This window comes from Amphibalanus amphitrite, unplaced genomic scaffold, assembly GCF_019059575.1.
Source record: "Amphibalanus amphitrite isolate SeventyFive unplaced genomic scaffold, NRLGWU_Aamphi_draft 000027F_arrow, whole genome shotgun sequence".
NCBI lineage: Eukaryota > Metazoa > Arthropoda > Thecostraca > Balanomorpha > Balanidae > Amphibalanus > Amphibalanus amphitrite.
In genome coordinates this window covers 595,982-617,425 of record NW_024881523.1, presented here as the reverse complement: position 1 = coordinate 617,425, position 21,444 = coordinate 595,982, and the positions used below count along the sequence as shown (strand labels likewise).

The window sequence follows — 21,444 nt, the reverse complement described above, 5'->3', positions numbered from 1 at the left end:
GTTTTACACGTGGTGTGTAAATTTGAACCTCCTAACTTTTAAGGTCAGGTCACCAGGTCACTTTGAATGACCCAACCTCAAGTCACTTTTTGCAACTTTGTCACCATGTCAGAGCTACAGTAGATGACGAAGTCCTTTGAAAGTCGGAGGATGTTATGAGGTCACTGGTCGCTACAATTTGTATATCTCGGAATTTTGATATCGATGACCTAAGGTCAGGTCAATTTCTCGACCTCCCCATTATAAGTCAATGGGGGAAAAATCAACTCCCTGTTTTTTTTTTCACTAAAACGCGTTAGAATGGCTCCATATACCATACATGACTTCATATACGATCAACCTTCACTACCCTGAGGCCTGATTTGCTGTTGGGCAGCTGTAAGGTGACGGTCATGTGACGTCATCAAAGGTCACCAAAGGTTTTTGCCAATAACTCCTTACAGGAACAAGATACAGCCACTCGGATGGTCTCATTGTGTTCAGCTCGTCAAGGCGCATCGAATGATATACGAGATGACCTCGTGGTCACGTGACCTGAGGTCAACCTTTGACCTTGACCTTTCGAGGTCAACATATATATGGCTCGATGCGGATTGACGAGAGGATCACGATGGGCCCTTAGTTTGTTCCTAGCTTGACGAATTCGAAAGTTATTCGAGAAAAACTTCCTCCATATCTAGGGCCGCCATTTTGATTTTTTTTACCCCTGTGACGTCATCTTTGACCTGACCTGAAAATGACCTTTGTAAAAATTGTAGACCTTGTCCGTGCGTACTCCATGCCGTTTATCGCTTGTCGCTATCTTGCTTCGATTTCGAGATCTCAGGGGGGGGGGGGGCGTTCATCCGCCCCCGTCGGTTTTAAGTTGGCGCAGACCCCCGTCGGTGCGCGGGTTAAGGTCATATGAGGTCAGGTCATTTTCGTGACCTCACAAATAAGTGGGGGGGAAAAATGAAAACTGTTATTCTGGCGCCAGAAACGATCTCCAACTATCTCAAGCACACAGAATCGTCGGATTTGATGCACTCCTCGCAAGGTTACATCTCCAGTTTTGCAATGTTGACCTTGCGTGATGTCAGTTATTACGTCATTAGGGTCATATTACTTTTTCGTCAATTGCTCCCGATCAAATTGAGCTACTGAGCCTGGAAATCCACTAATGGACTCAGGAAGGAAGACCTGCCGAATCGAATGATATGCGACATGGCCTACTTCGACCAATTTCGTGACTTGGGGGCGCTGACCTGACGGTGACCTGAGGTCAACACCCAAAGTTGACCTCACCCAAACAAAAAGTATATCATTCGACGCGCCTGAGCGAGACGAACAGGATGCTGCCAAAATCGCAGCTCTGCGGCCGTTTTTAGAAATATTCACCAAAAACGGAACCGTATCTTGGGGTACTTGATATGACCTCAGAGGTCACTGGTTGACCTAGGACCTTAAAATCGGGTATCAATCTCTGCGTCTCGTAACGGCGCACAGGCTCGTTTTTTTTTTTTTTCGCGACGCGCTAGCTCCACCAGGGGCGAAACGGCGAGGGGGGTCGTACCAAGGTCGTATCCGCCCCCCCCCCCCTCGGCCGGCGCGTATGTAGAAAACCAATAGGTCCGGCGAGGGTTAAAAAGTGAGTTCCCGGTCGTGTCACTCGCTCCATTATTGGCTGTCAGCTCACAGATTGTTAGTGACAGGTTAGCGTCGCCTGGCCAACGGCAGTCGGTCGGCGTCCCGGCTCATCCCAACTCGGCGCGCGCCGCGCGGCGGCTCCATTAGTCGACCGACGCGCCGCCAGATAGAAGCCAGCGTCCGGCTGCAATGAACGCCACCGTCGACAACTGCGTGCTGCAGATGCCGCAGCTGCGCTGCCAGCGGCTGGCCGTCTCCACGGCCGCCGGCGCCAACACCTCCCGGCTGGTGTGCGCCGCCAGCGACGGCCAGGAGCGCGCCACAGACATGTACGCCGCCCTGGTAGCGCTCTCAGTGCTGATCGTGCCGGCGGCCGCGCTGCTCAACCTGGCCGTGGTGGTGACCGTCTACATGAACCGGCGACTGCACACCGTCATCAACGTGCTCGTCACCGTGCTCTGCATGAACAACGTCATGTGGACCGGCATACCCGTCATTTTGGTGAGCTTTCCGAACCTCCAACAGCCGGCGGCGTGCCACGGCTTCCTGTTCATCTTCATCGTCAGCAGGTCTGTGATGTTCGCCTGTATCGTGATTATCACTCTCCTGAGGTACTTCACCGTCGTTAAAAACCACCACTTTCCTCCCAATAGTTCTAACATTGCTTTCTTCGTATCAGCCACCCTGGTCGTTGGAATAACCAAATGGGTACTGCAAGCTTTATTCAAAGAATTGAGGTGCCAAAATGAGGTTGCATGGACTCCGGACAATTTTGTGATACTGGAAAAACGAGACGATTCCACCAAGACGGCTCCGGCTACAGTCGTTTTATTTGCACTCGAGTATGGCTGCGGCATTATTATTTTGATCTTCTGCTATGTGAACATTTATAAGAAAACCGCTCAATCACGTGGACGACTGGATCAGTTCAGAAATGGCCAGCCTCCCGAACAGCAAGCAAAACACGACGGCACGACCGGACTTGAACCAGAGGGCGAGACCCAGAAAGACAGCCGTTCGACGCTCAAACAGAAAGCATCCGCAAGTCAGAATCTGCCGGTTTCAAACGGTCTCGACCAGCCTTCCACCTCTGCCCAGCTTCTGTCGGTAGTCACCGTATCCAGTCGGGACGAGGGGTCTCCGCCGCGCGCGACAGCTCAGTCGGACCAGATGGCCTCCTCAGCGGAACTGCCCGAGATCGAGCCAGACACGCTAAGGAGCGTCTGCGCGCTGCGCTTTCGCCAGAAACCCAGCGCGTCTTCCCACTCGTCATCTGAGCTCCCGGCGCTGCAGCCGGCCGTACCAGCGACAGCAGCGGCACGAGCAGAGCATCAGCAGCCAGCGGCAGACCATCCTTCACCGCCACCGCTCCGGCGAGCCCACTCCTGTCTGCTGCTGCGACCGGCACTGCTCCTTCACCTCACCCCCCGGGAACCGGCCGGTGCCGCCGGTGAGCAGCCGCGACCGCGCGCCAGCCGCCGGCGGGTGGACATTGTGGCGGGAGCATCGCTGGCCGGCTGTCTGCTGCTGTTCCTGGCCACGTTCATCCCGGTGCTGTTTAGTGCCCGATTGATGGCTAGTACGCCGTGCGTCATCCTGCCGTGGCGCCGCCTGCTCACCATGGTCTCCATCGTCCTCGGCTCGGGCGTCGCAGCCGTGTTCAGCGCCGTGCTGCTGGTCGTTTTCAGTCGGGACTTCAGGCAGGCGTTCGTACGCACGTGCCGTGCGGCGGCCGGTGCCGTCGGCGTCAGCAGCGAGAACGTCAACAGGAACAGCGAGCAGCGGCAGACGGGGGACGGGAGCCGACACTAATCCAGCTAGGAGAGCAGCCAACGACAGCCAGCTACGAGCGACGGGAACGGCAACGCAACCCACAAAGACCGTAGGAGAACAGCGACCAGCAATGGCCAAACACCGAGTAGCAGCAGAAAATGGTCGACGGGATACAACACCGGACAGCAGCGAACGAAACACGACATCGGATTTGGTCGACTTAGGTCAACAGGCAACAGCGAACAAAAGGTTGCAGGGAAACAAGAGCAGGTCGCCGAAATCATTGCAGGCAGTAACGGACACAGATTTACGGCGAACAGCATCAGCGAGCGAGGGGCAGCATCAAACAGATACGGATATTGTACGGTCGATGGGCGGCAATGCCCTATAAATAGTGGCCGGCGGACTAATGCGTCCATCAGTGTCAGTCAGTGTTATTCAGTTCCTAATGCCAGTGCATCAACACGAGGCCTGCTCGAAAAGGTAGGTCCCAAATCGGGATTTCTGTAGGTGCGTCTGTAGGCATATGAAAGAAACTGCCGCAAGATTCTCAATGCCAAGATGGACTACTCCACGTTATGAAGAAGTCAATAGCAGCATTGGTCTTTGAGCATTACTGAACGCTATAGACTCAATGGTTGTCGGGCAACTAAGCAAACACCGCATGGTCCGTAGGTTGTCATGCTATATATATATATATTGATGTTATGTGTAAGTAGCACATTTATTGTTGAAAATAAACAAACTGTGCGTCACTTTCAAGGGGAATAATTCACTTTCTTGAAATAAGTTTTTTTTTTTCACAATGGATTTATTATTTTTTAGGCGCAAAATGATCAGAAAGTAAAGTAAAAGCTTTTTAGAGTATTTTCTATATTTTAACCTGCGCACCGACGGGGGCACTGGCGGTCGCAGCCGCTAGCCAAGGGGGGGGGGGGGGGGCAAAGTCACACTCGCGGGACTTAACATTTATCCGTCACGGGGGGGGGGGGTGATCGGCTAAGTTTTTACGTGTGTAGCAAAATCTACGCCACGAAGCGCCGCGCAGTTCGCGTAAGTTATGCTACATCCATCTCAATCTTGCGTAAAATTTTTGAACTCAGTTCCATTTACCGTTCCACGGTATGCTCACCGTGGAACAGTAAATGGACGGGCCGCTGCACCATGGCCACGGATCGTTGCAGCATATACCGAAAGGTCGTGCATCTTAAGAATTTCGTAGGATATTCATACGAATTTTGACGTGAATATCGATTTTTATAGAAATCCAAACATTTCGTAGGAAAAAACTTGACTCGGCCCCTGTGTTTTTTCTTAAATAGCGAGATAACAGCGGCGCGCAGCGCCGCCAAATTTTGGGTACCTTACCGGGCATCAATTTGACACCTTCACACAAAATTTCATGTCACAGGTCACCTCGGGTCAGGAGTTATTGAGGTCAAACTGAGGTCATGTTCGAGTAAAAATGAGCAAAAAAAAAAAACATGACATCTTGAAACGCTCACCAATTCTACAGTTAACAAGCAATTTTAAAGTTCTTTGTGTGGTTGTGTAGAGAAAAGACGGCGCTACAAAACTGCTATCTCGGATTTTCGAAATTTTGGGATTTTTACCCCCCTCCCCCCAAAAAATGATTTTTTTTAAAAGAAAAACTCAAAGAATTTCCAAGAGTTTTTTCGAATTTCGGAAAAACCGGAATATATGTGATAGTCCCTGCGCTCTTCGATATACATACCAAATTTTAGATCGATACCTCTTTTTTTGGCCAAGTTAAAGGAAAAAAACTGTTGAAAATTGATGACGTCAATTTTTTGAACTCACTTTTCAGCAATTCTAGACCACGTAACGCAAAACGGAGACCACCATTGAACTCCCCGTGACGAGCTGCATCGAATCAATACCCATTTTATGCAATAATATCAACTTTGAAATTTGACCTAATTTGACCTGACCTTGACCTGACCTTGACCTGACCTTGACCTGACCTTGACCTGACCTTGACCTGACCTTGACCTGACCTTGACCTGACCTTCACCAAAACATAATCTCAACTGACCCCAAGGGCTGCCTGTCCCACATAATCGCATTTGGCATATAAAATGGACCATAAAACATGCATCACATGATATTTTTAATTTGTGACCCTCAGTGACCTGTCTCTGTGACCTGACCTGGTATCAGTGACCTCAAATAGCAAAATATGTGTTTGACGAACATTTCCCCATCGATGATTTTCAATGAAATGCATTTTACTCGATTTTACAACGCATTTCTTGAAATGCCTGTAAACGGTGAAAATTCGACCTTTGACCTGACCTGTGACGTCATCAGTTTGACCGAGGTCAATGAAATTGGGTCACAAGGTAGTTCCCCGTTGGGGCTATCCAACGCCGTTTGCCGCTTGTCGCTATGTTGCGTGGTTCTCGAGATCTTAGGGGGGGGGGCAAAATGCCCCCCCCCCATCAGACCGCGTTGCTCGGCAGACCCCATCAGGGCGCGGGTTAATGTAAGGATATCTAAGGTAAATACAAATTCCACGAGAGGAAATGGGTGTAAATTAGTTAAGAATTTTTCCAAAACCAAGCTGAGACAGACGTTTTTTTTTACCAGCAGGGTCATAGAAGCTTGGAATGGTTTACCGCCCAAAGTCATCAATAGTTTCTCCTAATGGAAAAGACTCGTACTTTAAGAACGTAGGACATGATGTGGAGTTTGCTAATGTAATAATTGAATGAGGACTTTACTCCACAAGAGATCGTTCGGGTTGGAGCTTTCGAATTGTATTACAAAGCTTCGTCAGCGTATCGTAATCGGGTTCGGGGGTATCGGTCGCTTTTTGCGACCGATACCCCCGAACCCGATTACGATACGCTGACGAAGCTTTGTGATACAATTCGAAAGCTCCGACCCGAACGATTTCTTGTGGAGTAAAGTCCTCATTCAATTATTACATTAAGAACGTAGGTTAGTTTTCGATGAAATTGTGTAATCGGTCTTGAGTTGCTGCTTTATGTGTGTACGTACGTACATTGTTTGTTCGTCTTATGTAACCTCGAGTTTTATTCACGATCGATGGCAACACAAGTCAAATTCCTAAAACCAGACGTTTCGGCCACAGGGGTCAGGGTGCCTTCGTCAGTGGACACTAGTGATTAAATTAAAAACACATAGTATCAAAAACAATCGGTATAAATCGTTCGAAGTCGACACATCGGGCACAGGTTTCGAAATGAAATTTTCGAAATTTAATCACTAGTGTCCACTGACGAAGGCACCCTGACCCCTGTGGCCGAAACGTCTGGTTTTAGGAATTTGACTTGTGTTGCCATCGATCGTGAATAAAACTCAATATGTCTGATTATTTACATTATGTAACCTCGTTGGGCCCAAGTAGCCTGTTGCTGCATGAAATCCATGTTATGTTATGTTATGTTATGTTAAGGTGGGATGGTCACTTTAAGCATTTTTCAATATTGTCGACATTGAGGAAATTTGACCTACAGTGAAAATGTAGAAAACACAAGTGGTACAGTCGTCGCTCACATATGTGGGCTTCAGCTAAACTGATGTTTTGCCCGACCCGGCGGGGCCGCGCGGCGCCTCGACCGTCGGCCAGCACGAACGAACGAACGGCGGCTCGGCGGCGGCGCCTCGGCCGGTCAGTCTGCGCTCCGCCGTCCAGTTGTGAGGAGGCGGACACTCGCCGGCGGCCGCGGACTGTCTCGTGCATGTGACGACCCCATCGGCCTGTCCCTGGCACCGTGACCGGTTACAGCTGACTGCAGTCTAGGTGGGTCCGTGAGGAATTAGGAAGGGGCAGCTGCTTGTTTTTCAGTCGTCGTCCTTAGGCCGTGACTCGTAACTTCCTATAACTTGCGGTATTTTTGTGAGTACGTTGACTGTATGCATGCATATCAATGCATGAATGATATGCATATCTGCGGGTTTTCTTTCAGGAATGTATTTATATAAAAAAGTCCTTTTGAAGGAAACGTAATTAATTGCAAGAATTGTTTGCAAAAGGTACGTAGGCCCGAAAGTGTCCCAGCCTTCACGTTTTTCCAAAAAGCATAATTCGGTGGAAATATTCGATTACCGATATATGGTTTATTTAAAATCAAGAAAGCATTCTGCGACCTCACCTTATAAACTCCAAGCAAACTATTGTCATGTTTTCACATTTCATGCTATAATTTTTGAATTTACCAATCGCCCACTTCTTGGCTGTAGGTATACACAATTTCCACATCAGTACATCTTGAAGGACGTACTAAATTATGCGTACCTTTGCCTTAGATATAGGAGAATCGGTGTTTCCAGACAAATCCTCAAGTTGGTTTCGTAAGGGGACTCCTATGTCTGCCGTCCGTCTTTTCGAGCTGCTCCTTTCAATGCTGAAATGTTCTTGACGTTTACTGACGTGCCGATCCTACTCACGGTAACAATAGAATTTTTAGCGATGATTTATGGGGACGAGACCTGTTGACTTATCAATTTCATTCCCCACATATAACTTTTGGTGACATTGGAAAGGCCCACTTGCAAGTTGCGATGATTTATGCCAAGCTCGCTTGATTTTATCACGCTCTTAGGTAAATTAGGTTTATTGCACTCTGCACTTGCAGCTCTGGGGGCCGGAGACAGCTGCTGCCCGCTGTCACGATATCCGCAGGCAGGCACTCTGTCTCTCCGGTCCCCGGGACAGCCACCCCAGTTCCCGCAGACAGCCTTTCAGCCTCTCTGTCTCTTGGCAGACAGACACTGTCTGCATCTCCTGTCTCATCAGACAGCCACTTCAACCCCGCAGACTGCAGCCCGGCGCCTGCAAGTGCAGACAGACGTTTTCATGGAGAGCCCTCCGGTCCCAATAGACAGTCCCCCCGTCTACACAGTCAATCTTCAGTCGCGACCTGCCCATCTGAGACACAATTGCAGCTGATGCAGCGGTGACCGGTGCTAACTGCTACGAGCGGTGTCGTGACCCTGCGGGATGCCTCTGGATGGAGTCAGGGTCGTCGCCGGCTGCTTGGTCTGCTGAACTGTGCAGACCGATGATCGGCTCCCCTGCCTCTACTGACGGCTGTGGCAGCACGGAGACAGTCGCGGGGGGGGGGGGATACTGACGACCACTCCCCGGTGTCGGGGCAGCTCCAGACACCGACTGACATGGCTCAACAGCCGCCGACAGCTCGCGCATTGCTCATCAGTCAGACAGACAGGCAGACATAGTTTCATATCGAACTTTTGATCAAAGGACTTTGCTGAATAGAGGCTTGCCTTTTACAGTAAGCCACTGACAGCGGGGCTCTAGCAGGCTTGGTGTTGTCATTTCTTCTTGGGTAGGTATTTACACTATGTATATGTAGAATACTACTAAAATAGGTATTTAAATACACACCGCAATATCTGCCTGGCTCAGCGTCCCTCGACAGTACAGACTTTCCTTTAGAGCTTAGTTTATACCCACATTTGTAGGTTCGTCGTGCGTACCTATATTTTTTTTTTGTTGCATGAATAGGAGCGTGAAACAAAGTCACGTTCGAGGCTCTGACGCGTTCAGGGCTACTCTTAGCTCGGACATTTCCTGAACATAAATTGTTCAGTCTTGAGTCTCTTCCATCTTCGAATCCTTACCAGTCGCAGAAAGACTAATTTATGTTTTCATAATCCATGGCACTACGAAGGATATAAATTTCATGGGCTTTAAATGCGAAGTTTCCAAGACACTCCAATGCCTAAGAAAATTAAGTGTAACATTATAATTGATTATTAACATTACAATTTCAGGTTATTATATGATAAAATAAATATAACATCTAGGTATTTGGAGCATCCCCTTGACAGACATCAGCGTATACACAAATGGTCGGCGATTACCCAACCTTTCACTTCTCATCTTACTTTCATTAAAATGAAAAAGGTTAGATAGGCACGATAATCTGCTATATATCTTTTCAAGCATCACTGTACGATTTCACAGATCTCCGTCACCAGATTGATAAAATACCTATCTATTTTCGCTGCTTCCACGCAACTTAGAATCATGTAACGGTCACATTCCTGATGACAATGTTGTAGTGGAAATTATTGCAAATAAAAAGTTATAGCATAAACATCCTTGGTTCGCTAGAACTATCAGCATCTTAGCAAGCGAAAACCGTCACTTTTACAATTTATTGCCTTCGTCAGACTGTTAGATAGATAACGTTCTACTCGTATGTTTATAGGTGAGTGCACTCGTCATAGGAATTTGACGTGGCGGGAAAACGTTTCTTTTTTAATTTACATTTTTCATTGCTGAATTGGATGCCGATGGGAAAGGACCGGCTGTCATTGAACGTGATTCTTACATTGGGGAAGTCAATAAATAAATTACTGCAAAATTATATGGGACTGCTCTGCTGGCACCGCGCCAGGTCAAGGTCACGCCGTGTCTGCAGCTCGCGCCCGGCTGCCACCGAGTATCTGCAGCAGAGCTCGAGTTGGTGCATGGCCGCATTTCCGCCTTCCCGGACTGGAGAGGCGGCCCGCTGAGCGACCACGCTCTGCTGGGGTTGTGTTACGGGCCGGCCGGCGAATGTCAATCGGATAGCCACAGCCCGGCATAACCGACTTCCAGTGCCGTAATTTGAAGTGTTTTTCGATTTCATTCAATCTGCAACGTGGTGGAGATAGTCGTATTTATCCCCGAATCAATTAAAATTGAGGTCTATCCGGCTACCGTAAGCAAGATCATGTCCATGAAAATATAACACTCACCCACTGCACTGATGTAACTGTCCGACATTAGCCGTCCCACTGCAGCTGACTGGGTCGCCAGCCGAGTGGGGCGTCCGTCCATCGACGACCCCGTGCCCTCAGCCCCCCTCCCCCGTCAGTCCATCGGTGTCGGCGTCTGCCGCCTCAGGAGCGGCGGCTCATCACTGCTGATCGGCGGGCGCCGGTCCGACTCGCCCACTCGCACATCATCCATCATCAGACCAATCCGGCCGGCGGACGACGGGACACGTTCTCGCTGCGAGCCGTACCGGCACCGCCCGGCCGCTCTGACGAGGCTGACCCGTGTGGCCGGTCAGGGGAGACTGACTTGTGGCCGGCTAGTCATGGGAGACTGGACTGTGTGAACTGTCAGAGAGGCGGGTGCTTCGTCTCCGTGGGCTAGTCTTTTTAGTGAGGGATTGCTGAGATGTGGAGAGGTTACAGGCTATTGACCCACGCCCGGTCAGAGGCTGCTTGCTTAGCAATCAGGGGCTTCTGACCTCCGCATGTCAGACACCAGACGGCGACTCCACGGCTGGTTAAAGGCTATTGAAAGGTCGCGCCTTTGAAGCTGATCTTTGCCTTTCTAATTGCAAAAAAAAAAAAGAATAAAAATGAACACGAAAGAAAATGTCATTTTGACATTTCGCCCAGCTCGATGGTCGTCCCTTGACTATGGAATGGACAAACGGGACCGGTTTGTCTCACTGATGATCGGCAGTGCAAGCATGCATACCTAAAACCTCGCTCAGTGAGTTGACCAACTACCCTACGAAAAGAATAACGTCGATTGCATGCAACTGTTCTTTTTGTCACTGCTGTCAGCAGTCCGACTAATACATAAATTCAATCACCGTAATTCGTTAATCTGGAAATACAAAGGTTTTCGTGTTACTGTGGTTCGTCTGAACCAAATTTTTAACCGATTAATGATTCAATGGCGTTAATTATTATATGGCGTGTGAACGAGTGTGCATCACAAGTGCACGTTTTTGAGACGTTCATCGATCAATTGCCGCCGATATGAAGATAGCCTCGCGAAACACATTCACGCTGCTGCACCATTGACTCAGCAATTAATATACCAATGCACGCGACACTTACGTGGCTGTCTGTCAACAGCGGTGACCTGACCTGCGTGCCCCAGAGCTGGAGGAGCAGTGACCTGGTCTGCACATTTTTGGGTCACTGACTGGTGACCTGGCTCCTGTGTGTTAAAACCGCGGATCAATGACCTGATTTATGTGTCAAAGAGGAGTAGTGACCTGTCATGTGTGCCTCACAGAACACCAGTGACCGAGCTAAATGTGTTTCGACAGGACACACCGGCGGCACTGGCAGTGACACCGTCACGCCATGGCGCGTCTGGCGGCGCTCTCCGGGGCGCTCCTGGCCATCACGCTGCTCGGTGAGTACCTGAACACGAGTGCTGTTCAGTGTCGACCTCCTGACCGGGCTGCACGAGCTGACGGCACCCAGCGACCTTCACTCGCCGCTGATCCACAGGGAAGGGCTTAGGAATGTCCACCCCGCCCAGAGTCCCGTCAAACATTGCAAACTCCGCCGTGCAAGCGACGGCTGGTAAGGCCGACAAGCGCGTTCTGCGCTAAAAGTATCCCGTATCTCACACGAACACTGTACCAGTACTCACCTTTCGTTAGAACCTTCGTCCACCGCTGCTGTTTAGTGTTAGTCCCACGCCGTGGCCTGTTGGGATGCCGAGCAGGCGCCCCCGGGACGCTCCGCTGAGCCTCTCAGCGGCGGCTCTGCCCACCAGAGCCCGGTCCGGGTGGCCATTGATGAATGACTACACACGCGGCCCCGCCAGGTAGCACGGGGCCGCTGAGGGTCGTATGAGTCACGCCGGTCGTCAGAGAGCACAGTCGTGTCCGCTGCCCGGGGGATGGGCGGAGGACGCCGGTCTCAGAGGACGGGCCGGGGAAACTGGAGAGGGACCGGGAGGACGAGTTAGAGGAATAGACCTGGGGAAGAGTAGTTGAGAGGACGGTTTGGGAGGATAGGTGAAATGATACCGTGACAGATAGTTCGGAAACAACGACCTCAAGGACGGCTGAAGTGTCAGACTCAAACACGAGGAATCAAATTCGGGTTCGCGTAAGTGCGACAAGTTGCTCAGAAGTCATGAGGCTCCATAACAGCACAGGACAGTTGATCGGCCATAATTTGGGAACGTCCCTCGATAACACTTCCTCCAGTGCAGCGGCGCCGGATCTGGCCGTGCAGTGGGTCGGGAGGGCGGGGCGGGGGTGGGCCGCCGGCGCCACTGCTGTCTGATGTGTCTGGCGGCCGGGCCCGGAGGAACCATCAGTAGCGGCTGATGGCTTCGCCGGCCCCAGACCGCTGACGGAGCCGGCGCCAACAAACGGCCGCACGCAGAAAACACACACGCCGCATTCCATTGGAAACGGCCGACGCCCCAATTTTAGACCACCTCCGCGCGGGAGGAGGAAGATTTATGGTGTACATGAGCCATAGGCTCGCAACTTTCCTTCAGTGAATAAAGAAACCAGTTTCTAGTCATTGTCGTTCTTTGGAAGGGCGTCACAGATAGCTACACTAAAACACCACATAAATCACAAATATCCTTTCGGGGAAAACGAACCTTAAATATTGATGTTATTGTCCGAGCATAAAGCTTATTTTAATGTATTCGTGCTTTGCGGTCGCATGCCGTTTGTTCATATTGTTGTCTTTGATTGTCAGATAGGTCCTTAAAAAATCAACTCATTATTTGGATCGTTATAACTAAATTTACCGCGCAAACGTTCAGTGAGCACAGCGAGCAGTCAACATTCAATAGTGAACAGCATGCACTGAGCATTGAACAGCGAAGACCGTGTCACCTCGTTTTATTTCAAACACTGAGATCAGACGGCCAGTGACTGGCCAGTCTTGTTATTGTTTGATCATTAGGACATGTTTTGACGGTGTAACTAACCATCGGAGGGGCGGGCGTCCGGCCAAAGGGTATAACTGACCACATTGGTCATCGGAGCACATTGAGTCACCGGATCTAGTGAGTCAAATGAGTCAAAGTGTATCGAGCTCGAGCAGGATGGTGTCATGGTGTGTGGCGGCGGCCAAAGGATGCGACTGGTTCGGACTGCTCTGAGGTATTCAGAATCGGCGCTGATGTTTGTTAGTGTGTTTGTTGCTTCAGCCACTCGGTCCGGCCGATGGGAGGTCCTGAGGATGTTTGCCGTTCGATCATGCGGTCTGTATGCTGTGTGGTCCGCTATCGGATGAGGCACAGTTGCGCTGTGCTGCGATCAGCGGCGGTGTCCTGCTGAACGTGCTGAACTGGAAAGCGTGATGGGAGTTGTGGCGAGTTCTTACTTCCTTTTTATTAGAGATCTTTGTTCTTATTTTATCACGCCTTATTTGACTCATGTTTATTTTCTTGTCATTGTTGCTGCGCGCGTGAAAAACAATATTTCTTTTTAGCTCAGAAAACCGAGTCAACGCAGGGTATATTGAATTAGGGGGTAGGACCAAGTTTAGTAGGCATGATCTCAGCAATTATCTTGTTTTATATGGCGGTTTTCATTATCACAATATTATTTTTGATATCATTAAGTTTGTATATCTCGGTTTTACGAAAAATAGTAGGGCAACAAAGATAAATTTCGCGAAAAAATAATTTTAGTTGGAAACATCCATTCTGGTATGCAAAATTCAGTATGAAGCCCAGTATAGTGACCGTCTACTGTGCTTCCAAGGCTGAGTACCTGATATCAACAGGAGCTGTTTACTATTTTGCCTTACGTTGCTAGGTGGTTGCTAGGGAGCTAAGGATACTCTCTTGCGCGATCATGTTGCACTTATTTTTCCTCATTTTATCGACATGTTGCTGTTTCTGAGACCTAACTCATGGTAAGAAAAAAGCAGTTTTCTTAAAATGTGTATTTAAGTGCCGTAGTATTAACACAGCTCTGCAATTCTGCTTAAATATCTCTAAAATCCTGACTTCCCGGAAAATTGTTGGTGGTGATGGGGATCGAGCCCGTCGATGAAAAGTAAGTCAATATTCAAAGGCTTCAAAACGTTATTTTTTGTTGTTCTGTGAAATAGCAATGCAAAGACCGATGACAGTGCCAGTGTTGAGCTTTCCAATGAAGCATTGCAATTAGTAGTGAGGTTATTATCACCTAAGATATCTTGCATCAAATATTAGAATTCTGCCATTGTCTTGCTGTAGAACAGGGTTACTTTCAGTCTCTTGGGAACACGATTTGCCGGTCTCAGATCGAAAAACACTTCAAAAAGCATTAATAGACAATGAAACTTCCCACCTGATAGCATCTCGGGTTTGTATATATCCTGTCTAGAAATTTCATAAATCAGACGTAAAAATGGCCAATTTCGTCAGATTTCGAATTTTTGCCATTGGGTCTAATGTAAAGCATGGCTACTTTCAGTCTCTTGGGAACACGATTTCCGTACCTCAGATTGAAAAACACTTCAAAAGTCGCAGATAGTAGACGATTTAATCTACAAGATAGCATCTCGCTTTTTCCTGTATCTGGTCAGGTATATTCATAAAACCCTCTCAAATATAGTCAATTTAACATTAAAGTCTATGGATTTGGAAGAATCTTCATATCCGACTAGATTTGGGCTACCATGTCTGTCGACCGGGGGCCGAGTCAACGTCGATGTTTGAAATTGTTTTTAGTTCAGTGTGCGGCCTACTTTCAAACTGCCATGTTCTTTATTTTCATCTCTCAATATAATTTTATCATATTTTATCTATTTGTCTCGGCCGCCACATTGGTGACCCCGACGTGATCTGAATTTAACTTTTAAACAGTAAATTATTGCTCTTCAAGATTGTATATATACCTGCACATTCAAAGAAGACTTTAAAAGAAGAACGAGGAAGAAACATGGAAAACGAAAACGAGATGCATCTACTACGTTACTCACACAAGAAAGACAACCGACCAGACGATCACCTGAAGAACCGCCGGTGGTTTCGGGCCGCGCCGCACCCATGCCGCGCCGCCTCCCTCCGCACCGGCTGATACCAGCGCACCGACCTCAAGCTCGCTTCTCCCAAGAGCGGCTCCGCTGACTTGTGGCCTAACCAAGGTGGATCCAGGCCGCGCTGAGCCACGCCGCCTGCTCCACCGTGGTGCTTCTTATCTTCGTACCTACCTACCTACATACCCAAGCGTTCGTCAACGACATGAACCTATACGTCGCCGCGCAGGGCCTCGGCTAAGGAATTTTGACTACTGGGGCAAATCGTCAAAGTGTGTTGGCGCCCTGCTGGGGGGGCCCCCCAGCAGGGGGGGCCGCAGGTGTTTGAACACCTGCGGTTTTTCCTGTGGTTTTTCGCGGATATCTAAAAAACGGCGGCGCTCCATCACCCATCAATTTTACACGTGTTGTAAAAATCTCAGACCAAGGTCATTCAAGATCAGGTTACCAGGTCACTTCAAGTGACCTCACCTCATGAAATGTTTCCATGTATGCCGTAGCTACACCGAGTGACCGATCGCTTTGAAACTTTCAGCGATTGATAAGGGCAACAGCATGTACAAAATTTATATCTCGGAATTTTCATATCGGTGACCTAAGGTCAGCTCACTTTTGCGACCGATCTATTATAAGTCAATGGGAGAAATTCAAAACCACCTCTTTTGGACGAAAGTTATTCTAAACACTATAAAACACTGTACGTGACTTTGACACACTGAACATGAAAATAGCACCCGTGACCCTTTTTTATGCCCCTGAGGTCATCTCAGTTCACGAATGGTATCTAACAGTTTTTCGCGAATAACTTTTGAAAGAGGCATGCTAGAGCGATGAAAATGCCTTAGATGTGTTTGGTTAGACGATGCAGATCGACTGATATGCAACATGACAATTTCCGGTCAGATCATGACTTGAACCTGAGGTCGAATTTTCAAGTTGACCTTCAAGGTCAAATTGCAGTTAATTTGATGCGTCTTGACGAGAGGAACATGATGTCGGATAAAAGAAAGCGCTTGCATTGGGCCTTGGCTCGTGCAAAGCATGAGTCAAAAGTTATTGCAGAAAAACTGTTCCCCCAAAATCGTCTTTAGTAGTTTTTGCCCCTTGCAGGCAAAACCGTTGGCGTTAGGTCAAATCTAAGAGAAATAACCAGAAAGCATGCTAATATGGCTATCAAATGCGCTTTTCCGCGGTGCTGTAGCTCTAATTGGTTCCCGAGTTAACCCGCGCCCCGTAGGGCTACCGGCGGACCCTACCACCCGTAGGGGGGGGGGGGCGTTTCGGCCCCCCCCCTAAGATCTCGGAAAGTTACCGGCCGATTTTCAAAATTCAAACGGCGTTCGATAGCCCCACCCGGGAACTACCTTGTGACCAAATTTCATTGACCTAGGTCAAACCGATGACGTCACAGGTCAGGTCAAAGGTCAGATTTTCACCGTTCACAGGCATTTCAAGAAATGTGTTGTGAAATCGAGTTAATTGGTAATTTTTTGAAAACCATCGATGGTACATTGTTCGTCAAACACATACTTTGCTATCTGAGGTCACTGATACCAGGTCAGGTCACAGCGAGGTCAGGTCACCGGGGTCACAATATGAAAGTGTCGTGTGATACATGTTTTATGGTCCATTTTACATGACAAGTGCGATTATGTGGGTTAGGCAGCCTTTGGGGCCAGCCTAGGTCACGTTTTGGTGAAGGTCAGGTCAAGGTCAGGTCAAATAAGGTCAAATTTCAAAGTTGATATTTTTGCATAAAATGGGTATCGATTCGATGCAGCTCGTCACGGGGAGTCTAATGGTGGTCTTTGTTTTGCTCTACGAGGTCTAGAACTGCCAAAAATTGAGTTTGAAAATTTGACGTCATCAATTTTGAACAGTTTTTTCGCTATAACTTGGCCAAAAAACGAGGTATCGATATGAAATTCGGTATGTAGATAGAAGACGGTAGGTACTATCACATATATTCCGGTTTTTTTGAAACTCAAAAAACTTTTTGGATTTTTTGGCTAATATATCCAAAAAAATGCTTTTTTGATTTTTGGGGTTCAAAACTCAAAAATTTCAAAAATCCGAGATAGCAGTTTTGTAGCCCTGTCAATTCTACACCTTTTATGTCTTGATCATTTTTCTGTATCTTCAAAGCTGTAGGCCTGACAGGTCTTCTCGCGAAGGTCTTTTTTCGGTCGAAAATGACAGAACATGACGTCATTCTGACGTCATTTTTGGCCAACCTATCATAGCCTCTGGAAAAATTTTTGGTCACAATGTGTAAAATTGATGCCCGGAGGGGTCCTGAAAGTTTGGTGGCGATATCTGAAGCGGTTTAGGAGATATCGACCGAAAAGGACAGGGGGGGGCCGTTTCGGCCCCCCCCCCTACGGGGCGCGGGTTAAGCGTCGGCATCTTGTAAACTGTCGATATTCGACCTCAAAATCGGCGAAAGTTGGCCTTCACCATGACCTGACCTTTGACCTCACCAAAAAAGTGGCTGAAGTAATTTCGTCATTATTTTTGACGCTCTTTCGAACGAAGATGGATTATGGGGTGTAAAAAGATATGCTTGCTAATGTACAGTCCACAGCAGAAGTAATGTGCGGTTTCAGTCATGGGTATGTTCTGCTTCTGAAGCTTAGGAACGATTAGTCAGACTACAATGAAACTTTGAATGTAGCTTATATGTATCGTCAGTCGTCACCCTTGCAGCTGCAATTTTAGCTATTGACATCTTCTTTTCGATCACTCCGCATTAAACAATCGCCAGTCAAAGCCAATCGTTGAGATTGGTAAAACCCTACATTACTTTAGCGGTGGGCTGTACGCCTATGTTTTTGGATGGAAATTGAGGGTGCAGCTGCACACCGTGCACTCCCTCTTCCGCCGCCCCTGATTTCTTGCCACAAACGTCTTCAACCGCTCCCGAATGAAAGAATGTACGTTAATATTGATATATTCTCATTTTGTGGAGGTCGGGCAAAGCCTGACCACTACTGGGGCATTCCTCGACTCTACTGGGGCATTTGCCCCAGTAGTTAACATGTTAGCCGAGGCCCTGTCGCCGCGAACGCAGAACGCAAGTCAGCGAGTCGCAAGCCGCCGTCGCCGGAGTTTCCGGGATGCTCCGTTTCATCGCCGCTCCCGTCCGACGCGGCACGCGCTGTGTCGCCAGTCACCAAGAGCCGGTCTACGCCTATTCTGTCTGAGAACTTGTGATCGATTTTTTTTTAGCAAGATATATATTTACTTTACCTACTTACTAGCTCCGCTCTATGGCGGGGAGTGTTGTGGCGAGTTCTTACTTCCTTTTTATTAGAGGTCTTTGTTCTTATTTTATCACGCCTTATTTGACTCATGTTTATTTTCTTGTCATTGTTGCTGCGCGCGTGAAAAACAATATTTCTTTTTAGCTCAGAAAACCGAGTCAACGTCGATGTTTGAAATTGTTTTTAGTTCAGTGTGCGGCCTACTTTCAAACTGCCATGTTCTTTATTTTCATCTCTCAATATAATTTTATCATATTTTATCTATTTGTCTCGGCCGCCACAGATTGAGAGACCATCCCTAGACCCAGGGGTGTAACTTTTTGTTTTTCGTTGGGGACACTGCTGTGAGGGGCGTGGGAGCGACTCAGACCATACCTATTACCAGGTCGTGTATGTGGACCATAAGTCATTAGACCACAGTTCATATAGACCATTCCACAGGCCGCCACCAGATCACGACATAATCGAGCCACAGACCATCATCAGTCCAGACTACGAACCTCAGAGACGCAGACTAGATGATTAGACCACATACCACATGATTAGACCACAGACTACATCTACATGGATAGACCATAGAACACATGGTTAGACCACAGATCGCATGGCTAGACTTCATGTCTAGACTGTAAACCATGCCTTGCTATAGGACGCCATTTAATTGCGTCCCAGAAAAGCTATTTCTGGCACCTAAAAGCTGACTTGCCCCAAAATTGGTCCTCAGCACCTATTTGGTGGATACCAGCACCAATCATGAAAAATGACCTTAATTAGCTGTTTCTGGCACCTATTCATCGGTACGCCTTAACTCTTTTTTTCTGAATCTGGCACCTAAATGCTGAGCGTAGCACCAATCTAGTAGAAAAATGAACTACTGGCTGGTAGAATCATGTTGTTCTGGTATAATGACCCCTGGAGTCTAGCCTAAAGGTTGCCAGTGCAGCTACACTCTAAGACAGCCCCGTAGTGATCTCAGCATTGTATATGACGTTTAAGTAAGCAAATAATATTAATTTGTTTGAAAAAAAACAATGTCATTTAAATATGTAAGAGTATTTATTTGTAATGCTTAAAGGGAAACATTTTTGTGAGTAATTGTCTCGATTTTGACCATTAAAACGGGTATTGTATTTTTTGACGTCATCAAATAACTCCAAAAAAGAAATGTAATGTTTTCATTCCGTTCAAGGCCGCTGAAGAAACGCGGGATCTTGCGTGGGACATTGTCCGTTGTTTGCCGCGCAGAGTTGTGCCGTGGTTGTGCCTTTTACATCCGTTTCTTACGTATGGCATATGTGTGCATGAAGCTTTGATTTTGTTTTTGGTTATTGTGTGGCCGGTGAGTCAAACGCCCCTGTAGAAACCGGATGCTGCCTTTGATCGAGATGGAGTCAGACGATGATTGCAGAAAGCTAATAATATTGAAAAGAGGGCCGGTTGCGTGGCATGTCTGTTCAGAGTTGACATTTTGCTTTACTCCAGTTTATGACCTGAGAGCCTGGCTGGAAGTGACGGATCCAAACTTTTCACGTTAACCCTCGCCCGCACATGGGGGGGGGGGTGGTTGCCACCCCCCCAGGCAGTCTTTCTGCTCTGCACTCAACATTTTTAGAGCTAGAAGGCTGATTTTTTGTATAGCTGCTCGTCTATCCTTTCTTGATGTCCACTGTAAATTTCAAGTTTCTGTGATTTTTGGTTTCGGAGATATGACCTTGTTTTTCAGGTCATGTCATGACCCAAATGGCCAATTCTCAACATCTTGCGTTTGCCATGGGCCTTGTGAGCTTTTGACACCCTGATTTCGGCCTTTTATGCCAGTCTTACCTCCCACCTATCATGGAACATGTTGTTCGACGATGTACAGGGGTCAAGGTCAGGGTCAAGGTCAACCTAGGTCATCTAAGATAATTGCGTTTTAGGCAAGCTGAATTTACTTTTTGTGAAGTTTTTTGACTGCATTTTTGGTAAAAGCTTCTCAGATCATGATTTCATGTGATATGGACCCAAAAACAATCGGTGCACACATCAGTATACACACAGACACACACAGACATACAAACACATATAATTGACCTTGACCTAACTTGACCTGAAATGACCTCAGCAGCAAAATTCTGGTCGGATAGTGTGACAAAGAGGTTCTAGCTGGCTTGGCACCAGAAAACAGCATCGTCATCGGTATTTGATAAGCAGCGCACTTGATATCCAACGGTGACCCAAAACAGCAACATTTTTTAGTTTGACCTGACCTGGAAGGTCAATGACTGACCTGAGAAGGTAAAACTGGGTATCATTGGATTCGTCTCTTCCCAAAGAATCTTTTTGGTCTTTACTGCTAAGCTCTATCTCCAACAGGAACGAAATGGCACGGGGGGGTGGCAACCACCCCCCCCATGTGCGTTCTAGGATGGGAAAATGGCATGTGCGGGCGAGGGTTAAAATGGCTGAGGGTGCAATAATCTCTTAGTCTCTACATAGCGGGCTGGTATAGGAGCGTCTTGCTACGCTGCACCATAGCTGGCTAGTGATTCTCTTTTGGCTAGAAATGGCATTAATCATTATCTCCACTGGCGAAAATAGCACTTGACATCACTGAATGCAACGTTCATGTTGTTAGGATACATAAAATCAGGAAGATTACGCGAATTAGGTAGGCAAACGTGGAATAAAATAGGTGCTGGATGTTTTGGTTTTGGTGCTGAATCAGCAAACAGCAAATACGGAGTTTAACTAGACGATCTGGCAACTTTAGGCTGTGTGGAAGCAATTAGGTGCCAGATTCAGATATTAGGGTCGAATAAGCATTTTGGGGCTGATCAGCAATTAGGTGCCAGAAACAGCTTTTTAGGGACCAGAAACAAATATTCCCCCTTGCTATAATATCGTCAACCGAACGGCATGAAGCCTACGCCGGTCGCTCGATGGTCGACGCTCGGGCGCGGCTGATCCGTCGGCCCTTTCGGCGCCCGCCCCAGCTCTCTCTTTCTCCTCTCTCTGCTCTGTCTCAGCCTCTCTGTCA

At 47.9% G+C, this 21,444-nt stretch overlaps 1 protein-coding gene across 3 annotated transcripts in view; it reads left to right on the top strand.

Moving 5' to 3' along the window:
* The first annotated feature begins 7,060 nt into the window (after positions 1–7,060).
* Positions 7,061–21,444, top strand: part of LOC122364206 (fibrillin-2-like) — a 52,284-nt gene continuing 37,900 nt past the window's right edge. For 2 of the 3 annotated variants that reach the window (XR_006253522.1, XM_043334379.1), the window contains exons 1-2: positions 7,084–7,189; positions 11,478–11,566. Coding sequence is in view for 2 of the 3 variants with exons in the window: in XM_043334379.1 (XP_043190314.1) it covers positions 11,515–11,566 (52 nt within the window). In the remaining variant the exon portion in view is untranslated. Of the gene's footprint in view, positions 7,190–11,477; positions 11,567–21,444 lie in introns of all 3 variants that reach the window. The other variant, XM_043334373.1, reaches the window with a different exon arrangement.